A 20,633-nucleotide genomic window follows, 5' to 3' on the forward strand; every position below is an offset into this window, starting at 1 on the left:
CAGAGACTGGTACCAGTAGTCAGGAACTGCAGGAAGGCCACGTGAGTATTATGTCATTAATAATGTAGATGATTGACAGTGTATTTTCACACGTAATACTTCTAGTGAGAGTAAAGTACAATAAAATTGTCTGTGAAGTGAAAATTTGGTATAAATGATAACTTCTGGATCATTTTAACAGCCTCATTTAAACCCTTTGCGCGCATGCCAAATATGCCCAATCGTTGCCCATTCACGGGGTGCCTTATTTAAAGCTTTATAACTCCAGACGTGTGCATCAAAGAGACTGGAATAATGGCTTAAATGAAGAAAGACATTTGTACCATTTACAATACTAACTAAGATTTATTTATATTCATAATGTAGGAAGAAATAAAGTGCCACAAATGCAATTGTCTCTGCAAAAAAAATCCAAATTGAATTTGCTCTTCGTTAGTTTGCAATTAAATACTGAGAGGACCCATATATAAAACAGGTTACGCTATACATGTCCTGGATCAAAAACTCCTTGACCACGAGTTCATAAAATCTGAGGGTGGATATGTAGAACTACTATAGGTTTATGAAGCAAAAACTAAGCAGTGTACCCAGTGTCTCCAAAACTATCCAAAATGTCTAAATTATGCATTGCTGTAAATCATGTATTTCACTACAAATCAACTGTTTTATCAGACGAAACTCACCGTTTCATCATTTTCAAGTGGGAATTACAAAATTTCCATCGGTACAGAGGCCTAAAATATCTAGGTGTCCTGAAACGTATCCAAAATTTCTCCGAAAATTAGTGAAATGTTTTCTTTCTGTTATAAAGCATATAGACGTGCCCATTTTAGTATGTAATGTTTCCTTGTATGGGAATTGGATGACATTAAAACAAATTCAACTGTCACTATGTTCCAGTTCAGCTCACATGTAATTGTGGTATTAAACTAAAATTGACAGTAAAGAAACATATTCATAATGTACTATATTAACTCTGCAGACTGAACAACTGTAACCTCACAGAGAAGTCCTGCGATATTGTGGCCTCAGCTCTCCAGTCATCAAACTCAACCCTGAGAGATCTGGACCTCAGCTACAATAACCTGAGAGATTCAGGAGTGGAGCTGCTCTGTGCTGGACTGATGAGTCAAAACTGTAAACTACAGAGACTGGGGTGAGTAGTGCTGTGTACTGTGTGACCTTAACTGTTGTGGCTGTGTAAGGGTTTGAATTTTGTCACAGGGAAGAAAGCAAATTTCCTGATTTCATTCATTTTCAAAACCTGTAACCTGAATGTTTGTGTGAATACAATTTAGTATATATGTGTATTGACTGGGGTGTGCTCATATGAAATTATCGCTAGACACTGCACCCTGGAGAGAGAGACACTCGACTGCTGCCATCTAAGTGTTCTCTGACACTGAAACCTCAGTCAGCGTACAAGTGAGAAATTCATGACGTCTGTATTATTTTATCCATCTGGACACTGACTCTAGCAGCTATCCCAGAGGAGTTTCACATCCTGCTAGTGAAATTAACAAATATTCCCCATGAGTAACACAGTAAGGGTGTTACCCCAAAACTTTATTAACGAGGCCAATGCAGTTATTGGTTCTTACAGAGATGCACACTTCAGTCAGTGTATAAGTGAGCCATGTAGTTTGGTGCAGTGTAAGAGAAAACAGTTTATCATATGACAAAATATGAAAGTTGCCAATAATCAGGAATAGACAGCTTTAACAATGTTAAGAGGCAATCATTTGGATGGATTTTCCGCAATGATTATACAGATGCAAAAGCAATAGTTTAAATGTTTAATTGGGATGGCAGGTACGGTATGCCATCCCGCCAAGTTACGCCTTGGCGGGGCGGCATGCCCCATACCTATACAGCCCAGAGAGTTTGGCACTTTTCAGGGTTCCCTTCAAAAATAACCCCAATGACCACAGACTCTCAGCCCTTAAAAAACATTCATTTCTGTACCTTCTGACCTCATTTCAACAGACAGAATTCACAAACAATGTCACACGTCCGCACAATAAAGCCCCAAACTTAGGGGATTTTGTGTTTTTTCCTTCTTCTTTTTCCTGCCTGGTTACATCATCATAAATGCTCCAGGTCCACAAAGAATACATCTCCCCATTGGAAATTTAGGTATATCAGCCAATAGAAACATCAGATACACACACAAATATACAAGTACACACTTAAAAGTACAAAACTTTGCAGCCATAATGTCTGCAATCTTTTAGCTCACTGGATTGCCATTGGAACTTTTTGTAACAGATGCAGGTTCATCCCCCCTCGGACTCACGCGAACCTCTAACTAATTACACTGGATTGATGGCTAACTAAAAATAAAACATTTAAACTATTGCTTTGGCATCTGTAAAATCCTTGTGGGAAACTCATTTATATTTCACCAATCCAAGTAAAATACACCCACACATTAGACAGTTCCACCTTCACCTTCAAGTTTTACATTAGCTACCTTGTTAAAGATAGAACAGATGGCGTGTATGTTACTACAGACAGCTCTGAAATTAAGCACTAAAATCAGTGATGCATTTCTGTCTGGTAGGTAACATTACTGGTCGTACAGAACCTGGCGCAAGATAATGACTTCTCCCTGCCTGGTATATCGCTTTTTTAAAAGTCAAAATGATTGCATTGTGCCAGTACTGGTACTGTAATTATTTCTTAACTAGACTACTATAGCAACCCTGCAATGCCATATTTCTAAATTAATGTTAGCTAGCCCTATATATATCCTCTACCGACATGCAGACAATTAGTAGGTCTGTCATGTACAATAGCCCATAAAAACCACTTTCATTTAAAAATGACATACACTTTCATTTATTTGTCATTAATGGTAAAGTAAAAAGATTAAATCTATGCCTATGTGTTTCTTTCAGCTAGAATGTGTGTTTGTGTGCATGTATGTGCATGCATGTCTCTCATAGCCTACATTTGTATGAATTGCTATTATCGCTTACTCATAACAAACCCAGTACAAAAAGAAATGATATCTGATGCAAAACATATTTTAAACATACAAACATGCCAAGTTACTTACACATACAGTGTACTGTCTTTAAGTCATTCGTTCAAATCTAGGCCTGCCATTAAAAGTATTGATCTCAAAATTACAGTTACATTGCACTCAATTTCAAAAGAATAGCACAGCTATTTTGGAAGGTACCCAGGCATCACAAATAAGTGTATATTTCCCAAACGGATTGTCCAAGACAATATATGACCACTCAGTCTTGAAAGGGACATCCCTATGCGTAAAACCAATGGTAAGGTTGTATATTTATTCCATATTAATGCCCAGATATTGACAGTATAATGACATGGCAATTTTTTAAAATTCCTCTTCTTTATTTAAGTGTTCAGCGAGCAACATTTTTCACAGCTGTACTGGCCTACCTTCGGATATTGTTGGCTTTATCTTGTTGCAATGATGGAATACAATTTTTTAGCAGTATGAGAATGTTTTTATGTATACCCAGATGCGCAAGTTCGGTGTTGAATAATGTGTTTCCATTTAAACCAATCCAGACCAGGTCTTAACTCACAGCACATTTCGCTATTTTGGTGACGTTATGAATGCGGCACACGTGAATGCATGACACAGATGTGAGAAGTATTTTATTTCAGTTTGACTGTTTCAAATGCAAGCTGTGCTCATTTATGCAGTCCAATGGCAGCTATTTTTGCAGTGCATCTGTATGGAGCTAACAGCGTCATTTAGAACTGATCATGTGACTAAACTGACACAGTAGCCTCAGTGATGTGGATTATTTCTAATCATGAATGAATTACATTTTGTCATCAAACTGAAGATGAATTATTTGTGAAATTTGTAATTATAACAACTGCGCTTCCTATGAGAGCAGGGAGGCTTCAGTGAAAAGCCTGGGAACAGTCAAAAAAAGTGTTCATCCTTTACTACTTTCCCCACACATTAAGCCAGCATACCACCAACTTGCGTTTTATTGGTCAATGATTGAGCGAACGTTTGGAATGTTAAAATTTTTTTTAGGTGCTTGGAAGGGTTGGGTGGTACATTACAATACAGCCCTCAGAAAGTCAGTGCATTCTTTGTGGTGTGCTGTGTTATCCACTAAATAGCCATACACCTTGGATGTGACACAGACTCGACAGAGTAGACATTACAGGACTTTCATAGGGAGAGAGAAAGAGATTACAGCACACAGAGTGCACGAGAGAGCAGGGACTTGTTGGCTGTGGAGCCGTTTCTCTCGTGAGCATACATTCATCTTATCAAGTGCATGTCTGAAATAAATGAAACTTAGTTGAAGTGGTGAAACGTTTTCTTTATTTTTAATTGTGGTATTATACAAAAATTGACAGTAAAGAAACAACATTCATAATATACTATATTAACTCTCTCCAGACTGAACAACTGTGACCTCACAGAGGAGTCCTGTGATATTGTGGCCTCAGCTCTCCAGTCATCAAACTCAGCCCTGAGAGATCTGGACCTCAGCGACAATAACCTGAGAGATTCAGGAGTGAAGCTGCTCTGTTCTGGACTGATGAGTCCAAACTGTAAACTAGAGAGACTGGACCTCAGCTACAATTACCTGGGAGATTCAGGAGTGAAGCTGCTCTGTGCTGGACTGATGAGTCAAAACTGTAAACTACAGAGACTGGGGTGAGTAGTGCTGTGTACTGTGTGACCTTAACTGTTGTGGCTGTGTAAGGGTTTGAATTTTGTCACAGGGAAGAAAACAGATTTCCTGATTTCATTCATTTTCAAAATCTGTAACCTGAATGTTTGTGTGAATACAATTTTGCATATATACGTATTGACTGGGGTGTGCTGATATGAAATTATCGCTAGACACTGCACCCTGGAGAGAGAGACACTCTACTGCTGCCATCTAAGTGTTCTCTGACACTGAAACCTCAGTCAGCGTACAAGTGAGCAATTCATGACCTCTATATTATTTTTTCCATCTGGACACTGACTCTAGCGGCTATCCCAGAGGAGCTGCACATCCTGCTAGTGAAATTAACAAATATGCCCAGTGAGTAAGGGTGTAACCCCAAAACTTTATTAACGAGGCCAATGCAGTTATTGGTTCTTACATAGATGCACACTTCAGTCAGCGTATAAGTGAGCCATGTAGTTTGGTGCAGTGTAAGAGAAAACAGTTTATCATATGACAGTTGCCAATAACCAGGAATAGACAGCTTTAACAATGTTAAGAGGCAATCATTTGGATGGATTTTCCGCAATGATTATACAGACGCAAAAGCAATAGTTTAAATGTTTAATTGAGATGACAGGTACGGTATGCCAAATTTAGGTATTTCAGCCAATAGAAACATCAGATACACACACAAATATACACATACACGTTTACAAGTACAAAACTTTGCAGCCATAATGTCTGCAGTCTTTTAGCTCACTGGGTTGCCGTTGGAACTTTTTGTAACAGATGCAGGTTCATCCCCCCTCGGACTCACGCGATCCTCTAACTAATTTCACTGGATTGATGGCTAACTAAAAATAAAACATATAAACTAGTCCTGTGGCATCTGTAAAATCCTTGTGGGAAACTCATTTATATTTCACAAATCCAAATAAAATACACCCACACGTTAGACAGTTCCACCTTCACCTTCAAATTTTACATTAGGTACCTTGCTAAAGATAGAACAGGTCCCGTGTATAATGTTACTACAGACGGCTCTGAAATTAAGCACTAAAATCAGTGATGCATTTCTGTCTGGTAGGTAACATTACTGGTCGTACAGAAACTGGCGCAAGATAATGACTTCTCCATGCCTGGTATATCGCTTTTTTTAAAGTCAAAATGGTTGCATTGTGCCAGTAGTGGTACTGTAACTACTTCTTAACTAGACTACTATAGCGACCCTGCAATGCCATATTTCTAAATTAATGTTAGCTAGCCCTATATATATCCTCTACCGACATGCAGAAAATTAGTAGGTCTGTCATGTACAATAGCCCATCAAAACCACTTTCATTTATAAATGACATACACTTTTGTTTATTTGTCATTAATGGTAAAGTAAAAAGATTAAATCTATGCCTGTGTGTTTCTTTCATCTAGAATGTGTGTTTGCGTGCATTTATGTGTATGCATGTTTCTCATAACCTAATTTATATGAATTGCTATTATCAATTACTCAAAACAAACCCAGTACAAAAAGAAATGATATCTGATGAAAAACACATTTTCAACATACAAAAATGCCAAGTTACTTACACATACAGTGTACTGTCTAAGTCATTAATTCAAATCTAGGCCTGCCATTAAAAGTATTGATATCAAAATTACATTTACATTACACTCAAATTCAAAAAAATAGCACAGCTATTTTGGAAGGTACCCAGGCATCACAAATAAGTGTATATTTCACAAACGGATTGTCCAAGACAATATATGACCACTCAGTCTTGAAAGGGACATCTCTACGCGTAAAACCAATGGTAAGGTTGTATATTTATTTTATAGTAATGCCCAGATATTGACAGTAGAATGACATGGTATAATTTTTTTTTTAATTCCTCTTCTTTGTTTTAGTGTTCAGTGAACTGCATTTTTCACAGCTGTCTTGGCATGCCTTCGGCTATTGTTGGCTGTATCTTGTTGCAATGAAGGAATACAAATTTTTAGCGGTAAAAGAATGTTTTTATGTATGCCCAGATGCGCAAGTTCAGTGTTGAATAATGTGTTTCCATTTAAACCAATCCAGACCAGGTCTTAACTCATAGCACATTTTGCTATTTTGGTGGCGTTATGAATGCGGCACACGTGAATGCATGACACAGATGTGAGAAATATTTAATTTCAGTTGACTGTCAAATGCAAGCTGTGCTCATTTACGCAGTCCTGTGGCAGCTATGTTTGCAGTGCATCTGTATGGAGCTAACAGCGTCATTTAGAACTGATCATGTGACTAAACTGACACAGTAGCCTCAGTGAAGTGGATTATTTCTAATACTGAATGAATTAAATTCTGTCATCAAACTGAAAATGAATTATTTGTGAAATTTGTAATTATAACAACTGCGCTTCCTATGAGAGCAGGGAGGCTTCAGTGAAAAGCCTGGGAACAGTAAAATAAAGTGTTCATCCTTTACTACTTTCTCCATACATTAAGCCAACACACCACCAACTTGCATTTTATTGGTCAATGATTGAGCGAACGTTTGGAATGTTAAAAATGTATTTTAGATGCTTGGAAGGGTTGGATGGTACATTACAATACAGCCCTCAGAAAGTCAGTGCATTCTTTGTGGTGAGCTGTGTTATACACTAAATAGCCATACACCTTGGATGTGACACAGACCCCACAGAGTAGACATTACAGGACTTTCATAGGGAGAGAGAAAGAGATTACAGCACACAGAGTGCACGAGAGTGCAGGGACTTGTTGGCTGTGGAGCCGTTTCTCTCGTGAGCATACATTCATCTTATCAAGTGCATGTCTGAAATAAATGAAACTTAGTTGCAGTGGTGAAATGTTTTCTTTATTTTTAATTGTGGTATTAAAGTAAAAAAATTGACAGTAATGAAACAATATTCATAATATACTATATTAACTCTCTGCAGACTGAACAACTGTGATCTCACAGAGAAGTCCTGCGATATTATGGCCTCAGCTCTCCAGTCATCAAACTCAACCCTGAGAGATCTGGACCTCAGAGACAATAACCTGAGAGATTCAGGAGTGAAGCTGTTCTGTGCTGGACTGATGAGTCCAAACTGTAAACTACAGAGACTGGGGTGAGTAGTGCTGTGTACTGTGTGACCTTAACTGTTGTGGCTGTGTAAGGGTTTGAATTTTGTCACAGGGAAGAAAACAAATTTCCTGATTTCATTCATTTTCAAAACCTGTAACCTGAATGTTTATGTGAATACAATTTACATTACATTACATTTATTTCGCAGACGCTTTTATCCAAAGCGACGTACAAAAAGTGCATATCATGGTCATAGACAACTGCTAAACACAGGCTCAGTAAGGTACAATAATTATTTTGTACAGCTATTTCTTGCCAAGAACACAGTTCACACAGTGAACACTTAGCATATATGTGTATTGACTGTGTTGTGCTCGTATGAAATTATCGCTAGACATTGCACCCTGGAGAGAGAGACACTCTACTGCTACCATCCAAAGCCGCGTTTCCACCCCAGGAACTTTACCCTGGAACTAGGAACCTTTTGAGGAACGTTTCGACCGCAGGAACTAGGGTCTAAATTTGGTTCCGGGGGCTTTATTTTACCCCCAAAAAAGTCCCTGCTCGGGGGGTAGTACTTTCCAAAAGTACCGGAACCTTTGGGGTGGGGCGCAAGCGCTGAAAATTATTGATTGGTCGACTACTGGCAGTGTTTTATTTCAACCGCCATGTTTAAAAATATGCAGCCCGCAAACCGATTTATTTTCATAATAACTTCAAATCAAACTTGTATGTTATGCGGCGCAGTAGCCTACTTTTGGTTATAGCCTGCCAACGTCTTGGAATTATAACGTGTGCTCTTCTGTTCTTTTCTTGATTTAGTATTTGTTTTATAAAATGCAAAGCATTCGTGCTGGGACAGCATATTACGTACCAAAACATTCAAACTGATTAATTCGGTTGCTGAATATTTTCTTACGGATTTTTTTTGTTAGCCCTTTGTAATTGACTCAAAACGTTTGATACAGTTATGTGAGGTATGCGTAATTCACATTGGTGATACAGTAAAAGCAAACTGGAAATCACCTTCCGCACTTTTTGTCAGGGTAAAATAACAAGTTATTTAATAACAGGGCACACTTCGCTGCTCGGCTAGCAGTAACTTTGAAGGAAAGCAAACGGTGGCTGTACCACTACTAATTTACATTTTCACGCAAGTCCGAGTTTTCGTTCTATTCTTGTCATTTTGCCATTAGCCTATATGGAATTGACGACGAGAAAGTAATCAAACAGCAAATTGTTTACAACGTGTGCATGTTTTCTGCTGTTGTTGCCAGTTATACATATAAATGTGAATGCATTCTGTCGCTTCGGATGTCAAGACATGAAAGCGAATGTTCGCATAAAAACATAATGAATGTGTTTGAGAGGATATATGAAAATCAATAAATACAAAAGTAACCATATATAGTCATTGTTGGTAACCCGTTGTATATAAGTGAAATAAACCCCTCCGGGCTTTCCCGGTTATTAGAAAATAATGTAGGCTACTACGGTGGTAGTATGGGGTTACAGAAGAAATCATATGACAGATGGACCGACGACAACGTCGCTTTTTCATACGTCAGTGGGCTAATTTGCCTAATCTTCGCGGGACTTTAGACTCCGGTGGAAACGCAGACAACCATTGGCTGAAGGAACCTTTTAGTTCCTGGTAAAGTAGTTCCTGGGACTGAAAGTTCCGGGTAATTTTGGTGGAAACGCGGCTTTATTCAAAATAGCCCCAGAAGGGATTTGGCATTGCTGAAATGAAATGTCATTCAAATTGTGACTCATGTCTTAACATCATCCTCTTTATGATTTGTTTAAGTTACGCTGGGAAAGAGGCCCTATAAAATGTTTACTGACATGGCTAGACAGCTAATCCTAGATTTAACAACAATATTTTTACATATGCCTCGATCTTGTCTACAGTGTGGTGTAAAACATTTTAGTCAAATGGGTGTTTTTTAAAATTCTGGTGAAATAGGGGACACAAGCCTGGTCGAAACGAGTCCCCAACTGCAATGGAATTTTGAAGCCATGGTTTGAAACTGAGACATTTTGGCATCTACAGCATTTTGAGAGTACATATTTCATTAAATTTCCATCCCATAACAATATATATGAGTGAATGCATACAGTATATTAGTTTTACTGTACGGTCACCACTAAATATTGGTTAATGTCGCTTTCCTCCAAGGACAGTTATTAAATGCTGAGGGAAGCGGCTGAATTGAATTATATTCTGGCAAGTTAGTGATTTATGTTGTGATTGGGATGGCAGGTATGCCATCCCGCCAAGTTACGCCTTGGCGGGGGCATGCCCTCATCATCTCATCTCATCTCATCATCATCATCATCTCACCATCATCATGAGAGATGATCATCATCATCTCTCATCTCTCATCTCATCATCATATCATCATCATCATCATCATCATACCTATACATCACCGAGAGTTTGGCACTTTTCAGGGTTCCCCACAGAAATAACCACAACAGCCACAGACACTCAGCCCTTAAAAACATTAAATTCTGTACATTCTGACCCCATTTCAACAGACAGATTTCATAAACAACTTCACATGTCCACACAATAAAGCCCCAAACTAAGGGGATTTTGCGTTTTCTCCTTCTTCTTCTTTTCATTCTTATTTTTCCTGCCGCCTATCCCACTAATAACATGTCTCCCCATTGGACATTTTACCGACACCCGCCAAATCTTCACCTACACGACCCAATGGAAAACTCGCATACACACGCAAAATATCCATACCTTTTTACTCTGAAACATTGACAGTACAACAGCTAGTCCGCCTGTGGCGTAGTGGGTAAGGTTACAGTCTTGAGAACTCAAGGTCGAAGGTTCAAACCTAGCTAAGAGCGCCTTTCTTTAAAGGAGTACCATGGTGGTTTTCACACTTTCTCGTTTTTATGTGCTACTTGCACACGAGGCATTGAAGAAACACAATGAGTACAGTATTAAATATGTCCGTTCTGCATTTTTGGAGAAATATGCGTTTTAAATTTACCGTCCTATTTTCAAACGGTTGACAAAGTTGTCAACTTGGTCCGTCACGAACACAGTACTCCCACACCACTCCTCTTTTCCACGCCGCGTAAACCCATGGATAACTCCAGACCCATAGTTTGCGCGGCTGGATTACAGGCAAGACAATGCACATATTTCACTAACGTTAGGTTCACTTAAATTAGAGTGACTTTTAAGGACTATTAGATTATTTCTGGTTATATTAATTTAGCTAGCTAGCTAACGTTAGCTAGCTAGGTAGTTTGCTTTCATAACGCCATGTTATCGATAACGTTAGCTAGCTAGTTTGCTTTTATGAGGACGTCATAGTTGTGCTTTCATCTTAACTTGGCTAGCTAGATAGCAAAAATTATAGTTGGATATAAGTCAACGTCTTTACCTTAGCTATCTATCGGTACTTCATATACTACTAAGCTAGCTAGCTTGTGAAAAGTCTCCCAAAAACAGCACGTATCATGGGGGTAGCTATGGTAACGGGCCACGGTCTGTCAATCATAGCTGACTGACAGTTAACATAACTGACAGTTCTCATTACCACGCCCAGACGGTTCGGGTGAACTTTTATAGTGGGAAATTTAGGCTTAGAAAAACACGTTTTAAAGTACATTGCAATGACTGAATAATAATAAAAAATTATGCACATTTGTTTTGTTCTTGCCTAAAGACAACTGAGAAGTGTCACGTTCAACCATCATGTTACTCCTTTAACCTGCTTTTACCTTCACTAATAATTGTCCACTACTTCTCAATTATTGCTTTTGCACCACAGTGTTATGACGTACCGTCTGCACGTTCAATTGTTCACCGGCTACAATATTGCAAAGCCATATGGATTCAATCGGAGCTCTTCTGCGCTTACTCGCCTGTGTTCTTCTTTAAAACCACGGACAGGTTTGCTAATTACATTTCACGCATTGCATATGTCATGGTGCTGCTCCTAACAAAGTGGCAGACTGGTAAACCTCCGGTAGAACGATTGAATCCCGCCTCGTCCTCAGGCAGATACTTTCCTCTTTTACATTAACGTTCTCTTACGCTTATATTATATTTGCTTTACCAAAACTCACTCATGGCCACCCATATGCATTTCATGACAGCAAATGTATTCCTTTTATTACAAAGTTACACCAGTTCACCGCTGTGCCATTTCTACTAACTGCATTTCTTCACTTGGCTACCGTACAAAACCTTCTTATCAGCAAACGCCACGTGTCTACATTCATGTTACCTTGCCCTGTTCTCTATGTAGCCACATACAAACAATTACGTGTACATTCTGCAACTCCCCATTAAAACATTTACATTTAAAATCATGATTCACTCATAGTTATAACTACTAGCACTGAACATGAAAAAAAACACAGCAATGGATTTCACATGTTACTTAAACCTCCACTTTAACGGTTAATGCTACACAGCGACTGTTATATATACCATTCGATAAGGAATATAAGCTCGCTCATGGCCACTCCATTTACTTCGCACTATACTCTGTGATCATGTCAACCTTCACCTACATGCCCACTCTGCTAAAAACATATTGTTTCAACTACGGAATTCCGTAATTTCATCCTAATTTCTCTCACACTGTTGTCATTTTCTCATATGCAAAGCCTGCTGGGACATATGCGTCTGCTCCTATTCTGCACTATCATGTTTTCCGGTTCTAGTTTAGCAAAACAGCGAAGATGATTCCTACCTCCAGATAAGCCTATCAAAATGCCTTATACACCTTACAAACACTAAAAGTGCATCTCCACGAAATAACAGACAACGGAGCTGCACAGAAGGATAAACCTTACAAACACTAAAAGTGCATCTTTCCCTGAAATAACAGACAACGGAGCAGGACAGAAGGCTACACAAATTGCGACCTAGGGAGTTATAATTCTACTGATTTGCTGATTCTTTTGTCAGTCAAGGCTCGTTGGATGGACGTCAAATCCGTGAGTACATAAACTGGCCATATTTCATCTGCGTTTCTGATTCGTTTACTCTTATGCCACTGCATCCTTTCTCACAGACACTGTTTCACAGCAAACCGAAACTGCTGAACGGTACACGCTCATCAGACTGTACAAATTCACACAACGATAGCCATAATCCACACCCGTTTTTTACAGGGTCGCATTTCTCACTCTCATAATAAAACGCTTTGTAAAAAGAACTGATATCTCATAAAAAAAACACGCTTTCAACGTACAAAAATGCCAAGTTACTAAAAAGTATTGATATCAAAATGACGCCAAGTTACGATACTACAAACAATATAGGCTATCTTGCCTCACCGAAATGACATAAGATGTAGGCTATCTCAAAGCAATGCTACCCAATATTTCCTCAGTTCTTTCAAGTCAATTGGCCCTTTAATTAATTTTATTGAGTTATGGTTTTGTGTAGTGCTAATGGTATGGTATAAAACAAGAAGGAACTATTTTTTCTTGTTAGAATCGTTGGTTTCATCGAATTAACCACCAGTTTTTGCTTAACAACGGTACAAATTGAAAACTACCATTATTTTCCAGTAACGGACAGCCCACCGCGGTTTATTCCTTACATATAATACAGTGGTAAGAATATATGGTAGCAGGTGTACAGTAATGATAAACTGTAATGTAGACAGGTTGTCCACTAATAATGAGAACTGATAAGGACAGGTAGGATGTAAACAGCTAGCTAACGTTAGCACCCACTGGCGCCAAACTTTGTTTTTCTTCATTCGTTTAAGAACTTAATTATCAACTGCAGCCATTTCCTCTTCCCTTTCTCATCGCAAGGAAAGCAGTAGAATGACAATTGAATAGTTTTTTTGGACTCAGATCTATTCAAACAACATGCACAGCACTGCGACATGTTGAAAAGACGAGAGCCTCAGCCAATGCAGTAGAGCAGTGGTTCTCAACTCGGGCCAGAAAAGGGCCGGTGTGGGTAACTGCTTGGTTGGAACAAAAGCCTGCACCCACACCGGCCCTTTCTGGCCCGAGTTGAACACCACTGCAGTAGAGGCTTGGGCCTGGAAACAGTATTATCGGAAGGTCCATACGTCACGGCTTAACACAAGCTAATTAAATGCGGTTTCATTTTACCTTTGTGAAACTTTTAAAATTAGTGCCAAAAACGCTGTATTAGTTAACCACAAATTGTTTGATAACTTGATAATTACAAGATTAGGAAGAAAATACTATGATAACAGTAGTGTATTCAGCTAATGGGGTTCACGTGTACATTAATAATTATATTTATCTATTCATAGTGATGAATATTGAACGTTTTTAAAACGTATAGATGTTCATGGACCAAAGAACATGTTAGGTGAGGTAAAGTGCACCACAAAAATGCTGTTTCTTGTGTTTGCAGATTAGATGAATGTTTGCGAGTCAGATAAGTTCATCATATGAAAAGGATTTGGCAATGAATCCCCTACAGTAGACTCCCAACCTTGTGGTTTCATCATATTTATTGGTGAATAGAGCCCAGTAATTGCCTTAGACTTTTGTGAATTAGTCAGAATACGTAGTGAACTTAATTTACACACCCCCTCCCTGTTTTTGTGTGTACATCTCAGGAATGCGTAGGTGCATATATATCAACTGCCAAGGTACACATTGTCACATCTGTGAATTTGTGTGTGTGTGTGTGCATGTGTGTGTGTGTGTGTGTGTGTGTGTGTGTACATGCGTGTGTGTGTGTGTATACGTGTGTTTGTGTGTGTGTGGTCTCTCCACAGGCTGGGTTGGTGTAATCTCACAGAGGGCTGCTGTGATGTTCTGGCCTCAGTCCTGCGTTCTCCTCACTCAGAGCTGAGAGATCTTGAGCTCAGAGACAACGAGCTGCAGGATTCAGGAGTGACAGCGCTCTCTGCTGGACTGGAGGACCCACACTGTAAACTGCAGAGACTGGGGTGAGTACAAACACACACCCCTTCAATAAATAAGGGCTACAATGTGACTAAATACAACACTGATGTCAATGTTTCTAATGTGAAAACAGACACTCCACAGAACTGAAACAGCATGTTCCTGTTCTTCCTCTTGGAAGAATAAGACTCAAAACACATGAATGAATAAAATGAATTGGTCCTGTTTCCTGAACTGTAGTGGGGTGTTAGTCTCACATAGCCAGACCCATCTCCACACTTCGTTTCAGCACTGTGCCAGCACTGGAGAAAGGTCTGGCTCAACCCATTATCATTCCGCTATAGAGGGAAAAAAACACTGGCCTGTTTGTATTTATTTAAACCAATCACACTCGTCTTTGGCGGCACTAAGCCCAGGATGCAGTGACGGTGCCCTTGCAAAACAGTGTCGTAATGGAGTACTGGCCAGCAGCCATTTTCTCGTCCGTGTCTGGATCTTGCCCGGCGTACGCTGCAGCTACCCCCTTGACTGCAGGGTTTTCACCTGGTCCTCCATTATCGCGACCAAGGGGGACACTACCAAAACCATGGCATTTTCACACCATGTCTCTGTGTTTACCCTTGCTAGCTCACTGCAGTCGATAGGCTATGCTTGGTATATGAAACTTATTCCATAACCGGTGGGCAAACATACAAGAACGTCCCTGTCAAACAGCAAATGTTCTAAACATATTCTTTGTATTTACAACCATTCACTGAAAGAACCAAGCAGGCCTGCCTTATTGCACGATACAAATTTTTTGCAAACTTGGCCATTTTTCATGCGTGCAGGTTGTCTAGCTTGGAGGTTTGTTGTTGTTTTCACGTAGGTGACGGGACTTTGAAAACAGTAACACGCAGATAGCGGAAGGGGAGGTGATTCTGGTTGAAATAGCGCCATGGCTAGCTTTATACCCACAGTCTGGGTCCTGTGAGTCAAACTAGTGGGGTGTAAACTCAAAGCTTGATAAGACTGATTCTGCATCCATTTATTTTATATATATTTCACACCGCTGTGTGTTTGACTGCACAGCCCTGTTAGTTATATTAATGGTGTAAGGTGTGTAACACACTGCTATGTGTTGACACACACAGCCCTGTTAGTTTATATAATGTGTGTAAGGTGTGTGTCCTTCTCTCTGCGGCTGTCAGCTGTAAGTCACACAGAGAGGCTGTGATTCTCTGGCTTCAGCTCTGTGTTCAAACCCCTCACACCTGAGAGAGCTGGATCTGAGATACAATCACCCAGGAGACTCAGGAGTGAGAGCGCTGTCTGCTGCTAACCTGGACACACTCACACTGCTGTAAGTACAGAGAGTTTCCACACTGCACCTCACACACACACACACATACAGACACACACATGCACACATACACACACACACGCAGAAGGGGTTGTGGGGGGTATCTACAGTGGAGGGTGCTGCGCGGGATCACTGCAGTAAATAGTTTTATTTCTGTGATGAACCCGGCAGGATCCCACCATTGTCCATTCTGCATGGAGAGAGAAACTGTTAATCATTGTTTTTCGGGGTGTGCCAGACTTCAGCCTCTCTTTTCTTTTTTGGGAAGTTTATTTTGGTTACTAGGGGAAACATTTACAAGTAATATTTTTATCCCTAATTTCCAATAAAAACACAGATAAGTGCCAGCTTATTAATTTAATTTTGAGGCGAGAATAGCTGTTTCTACAGTTGGGAAAAATATGATTGAAGGAGGGGACAGACAAGATGTGGTTGTTGTAGTTAGGGGTTTGGTCAGGGACACAGTGATGGTGGAGTTTCAGTATTACAAAGCAATGGAGAGCCTGAGTGTGTTTCAGAGTGTGTGTGTTATAAGGGTGTTTAATGTTCAGTGGAGGGGTGGGAGCTATTTTTGCACATGGAATAGGGTGAGGGAATGGAATAAGTTTCCTTTGTGACAGATTTGTGTATTTTTCATATGATCGTGGTTTTGTGTTTTATTGTGTCTGTTTTTATTTATGTGATGCTATTGATGTGTTGAGAGTGGAAATAAAGGATTGTTAAAATTCAAAATTCTGTTCTGCTGTTCTTACAGTGTGGACCATGGAGGAGAGAACAGGACCAAACCAGGACCCAGGAAATGTGAGTTTGTATCGACACAGAACACTTTCCATAGATACACACTCTGCTCTGTGTGTGTGTGTGAGTGAGTGAGAGAGATTTCTCTTACACACATAAACACACAAATAGAAACACACATGTACACAAACACACACACAGAGGTACTATGACAGCCCTTTCTCTCTCACACACATTATGAGGTGAATATTAATAATGATAATTAATCTCATTAATGTCTCTGGTGTGCAGACGGCTGTCAGCTCACACTGGATCCAAACACAGCGAACAGGAAGCTGTCTCTGTCTGAGGGGAACAGGAGGCTGACACGCACACTGGGGAGAGAGGAGCAGCCATATCCTGATCATCCAGAGAGATTTAAGTACATGCCTCAGGTTGTGTGCAGAGAGAGAGTGTGTGAGCGCTGTTACTGGGAGGCTGAGTTCAGTGTGTCTGAGAGGGGACAGGTTTCTATAGCAGTGACATATAAAGGAATCAGCAGGAAAGGAAAGGAGTCTGACTCTCTGTTTGGATGGAATAAAAACTCCTGGAGTCTGGAGTGCATTAAACCCAGTTACTCTGATAAACTCAGTGACTCTGATATACTCGGATACTGTGTCTGGCACAATGAGAACCCAACACACATACCTGTCCCCCCCTCCCCCTACCGCAGAGCAGGAGTGTGTGATGATGATGGTAGAGGTGTGTGTGTGTACAGGGTAGGAGTGTGTGTGGACCGTCCGGCTGCCACTCTGTCCTTCTACAGCGTCTCTGACTCTGACACACTGACCCTCCTGCACAGACTCCACACACACTTCACTCAACACACACCCCTCTGTGCTGGATTTGGAGTGTGGGGCTCCTGCTCAGTGTCCCTCTGCCAACTGGAGTAGAGACACACACACACACACATTCAGATACACATAGACACACCCACACCTACACACACTCATGTGCACATACACACACACACACACACACTCATATACACATACACACACACACACCACACTCATGTACACATACCAAGCGGCCAAAACCAGACTTCGTTTTTGAAGCTCATTTCCTGGTGTTGTAGTTCCTGGATGCTCACTAGCGCCACTACGGATGGCTCCAGTATAGGTGTTTTCATATCCGGTTTCCATGTAAGTCTACGGTACAAATGTGATCAAAATACAAAGTCAATAATTTTTTCTCACAAGAACAAATAGTCATAATAGGTGTATTTTATTCGTCTTATGACTGTCCATGGGTCGATTTAATGATTTATTGCGTTATTTGGGTACAGTGCCAATATTTGTTCTGGACCAATGAGGTACAGCTTGCGTCACTTCCGGATTACTGCGGAGAACTGAGCTACAGTAGGGGCTACAATCTGTGGTCACTGGGGTGGGAGGTGGCGTTTCTTGGCCTTGACATTGCGGCTCCGACCACGGTCCACCTGTGCGAAGTCAGAAAATGCAGGCATCCCATTTTGTAGTGGTTTCATTATAGCGTGTGCTATTTACAGCTGCACTAGACGACCATAAAATAATCCTCCTCTGAAGTTTTGCGGTAGCCGAGTCATTTTTACTATTTCCTTTAGCCCACAGAAAGCGTAATCAGCTAACGCTTATTTTCTATATACGGTAGTACAGTAGCCTATGCTAAAACAGTTAGCAACTTCGGCTACCAAGCCATTTGACTAGTTAGCTAATATTCCATCTGTCAAACGTGTTTGACGGCTTGTCAGTCGTGTACATCCCGTAAATGTCTACCTGGGCTATGCTGCACGAATGTGACAAAGCTAGAAGCTAGCAAGAAAATAATAATAATTAGAAATTCAACGTACATTTTTTTGTCTTTATGCAACAGGTGGAAAACTTGCTCTTCGAAGTGCGTTGTCATATTTACACGCCCTTAGATCAGTTATTAAAATACTTGGTAGATTTGTTAATCACCACTGAGTGTTAATTTTTATTCGGTAAAAAGTGACTTGCGAACGATCGGTCAGCTAGCGTCACCCAGCAAGTAAACACCACAAACGGCGATGGAGTAGTAGCAGTTAATGGCTCATTAACTGACTGTGGCGAAAACCAACGACGATAACTTGCTTGGTTAACAGCAGGTCTACCAGACAGTTATATGAAAATTAGCCTAGTCAAATCACCAGTAGTCTACACATCGCTGATTGATTGACCATCAGTGCAGTCGATGTTCTTCCCCTGTAGTTCATATTGCTAATGCGTGAGCTAACCACGGATAGCTTACCTAGCTCACTGGCAAGCTGATATGCTAGCTAAGCATATTCCTTTTGCCGAGAAACATAAACTGAAGATAACTGAACATAATTGTATTATTAATGTCATACATATAACGTGATTACATGGAAATTAAACTCCGTAAACATTTGATCATATATTTTAAAACATAACGGCAGACAGTCAGCTAGCCTCAAGTTCGTTCTGCAATCGTTCGTTCAGGTTGATGGGCTTTTCCGCACCGGACTGTCAATCACATTGTAAAAATCACACGACCGCTTAACTCTATGGTTTTGGCTCCAAATCGAGAACATGGCCGCGCCCGCCATTGAGCTTCAAAACGTGTTTTACAGACCCACGGAGAGGCAATGGGTGACGTCACAGTAGCTTTGTCCATATTTTTTACAGTCTCTGACACATACACACACACACACCACACACACTCATACACATACACACACACACACACACCACACTCATGTACATATACACACACACACCACACTCATATACCCACTCACACACACACGCTCATATACACATGCACACCACACTCATGTATCCACTCACTCACACACACACACACACTCAATCACAAACACACACTCACACCTACACACACTCATGTACACATACACACACACACACCTCACTCATATACCCACTCACACACCATACACACACACACACACACTCAGATACACATAGACACACACACACCCACACCTACACACACATCCACACACACGCACACACACACTTCACTCAACACACAATCCTCTGTACTGGATTTAGAGTGTGTGACTCCTCAGTGTCCCTCTGCCAACTGGAGTAGAGACACACACACGCATATACACATACACACACACACTCAATCACACACACACATACGCACACTCAGATACACATAGACACACCCACACCTACACACTCGCATACACACACACACTCAATCACAAACACACACTCACACCTACACACACTCATGTACACATACACACACACACACCTCACTCATATACCCACTCACACACCATACACACACACACACACACACTCAGATACACATAGACACACACACACCCACACCTACACACACATCCACACACACACGCACACACACACTTCACTCAACACACAATCCTCTGTACTGGATTTAGAGTGTGTGACTCCTCCTCAGTGTCCCTCTGCCAACTGGAGTAGAGACACACACACGCATATACACATACACACACACTCAATCACACACACACATACGCACACTCAGATACACATAGACACACACACACACACACACAACACTCATATATCCACTCACACACACACACACACACACGCGCACGCACACACACACACAACCACATCGAACACATAGAACACCAGCAAATAAAACATGCAGCCACACACATCATATACACATAAAACCCCCCACTCAACCAACCTGCCCGTGTGGATTTAGAGGTGATCCCAGTATCCCTTTACTCATGAAGTAGAGACACACGCAACCACGCCAAAGCATCCCTCCATTACACTGCACACACACAATACCACACACACCCTTTTTCCTGACACTCACACACTACAAAAACACAATGATGTACAGTCATGCACACCACCACACACCACACTGCCAACTCATGCACACACA

At 40.6% G+C, this 20,633-nt stretch overlaps 2 protein-coding genes and 2 long non-coding RNA genes across 43 annotated transcripts in view; 2 read left to right on the forward strand and 2 right to left on the reverse strand.

Moving 5' to 3' along the window:
- The window catches only part of LOC135235493 (NACHT, LRR and PYD domains-containing protein 12-like), a 419,768-nt gene that overhangs the window by 203,062 nt on the left and 196,073 nt on the right, over positions 1 to 20,633 (forward strand). For 2 of the 36 annotated variants that reach the window (XM_064300981.1, XM_064300986.1), the window contains exons 10-13: positions 983 to 1,156; positions 4,409 to 4,669; positions 7,605 to 7,778; positions 14,497 to 14,670. The exons of 33 other annotated variants lie outside the window; for them this stretch is intronic. In XM_064300981.1, the coding sequence (XP_064157051.1) occupies positions 983 to 1,156; positions 4,409 to 4,669; positions 7,605 to 7,778; positions 14,497 to 14,670 (783 nt within the window). The remainder of the gene's footprint in view (positions 1 to 982; positions 1,157 to 4,408; positions 4,670 to 7,604; positions 7,779 to 14,496; positions 14,671 to 20,633) is intronic. One more of the 36 variants, XM_064300992.1, reaches the window with a different exon arrangement.
- LOC135235498 (cytochrome P450 2M1-like) overlaps positions 1 to 20,633 on the reverse strand; it is a 340,188-nt gene that overhangs the window by 107,689 nt on the left and 211,866 nt on the right. The gene's annotated exons all lie outside the window — the stretch shown is intronic.
- LOC135235505 (uncharacterized) lies at positions 15,828 to 19,513 on the forward strand. The gene is made up of 3 exons (XR_010324394.1): positions 15,828 to 15,968; positions 16,723 to 16,769; positions 16,998 to 19,513. It is a non-coding gene; the product is annotated as an uncharacterized LOC135235505 (long non-coding RNA).
- Positions 19,584 to 20,312, reverse strand: LOC135235508 (uncharacterized). Its single transcript, XR_010324397.1, has 4 exons — positions 20,283 to 20,312; positions 19,959 to 19,994; positions 19,664 to 19,908; positions 19,584 to 19,633 (listed from the first exon to the last, which is right to left on the reverse strand). It is a non-coding gene; the product is annotated as an uncharacterized LOC135235508 (long non-coding RNA).

Source organism: Anguilla rostrata, chromosome 12 (genome assembly GCF_018555375.3).
Source record: "Anguilla rostrata isolate EN2019 chromosome 12, ASM1855537v3, whole genome shotgun sequence".
Lineage (NCBI taxonomy): Eukaryota > Metazoa > Chordata > Actinopteri > Anguilliformes > Anguillidae > Anguilla > Anguilla rostrata.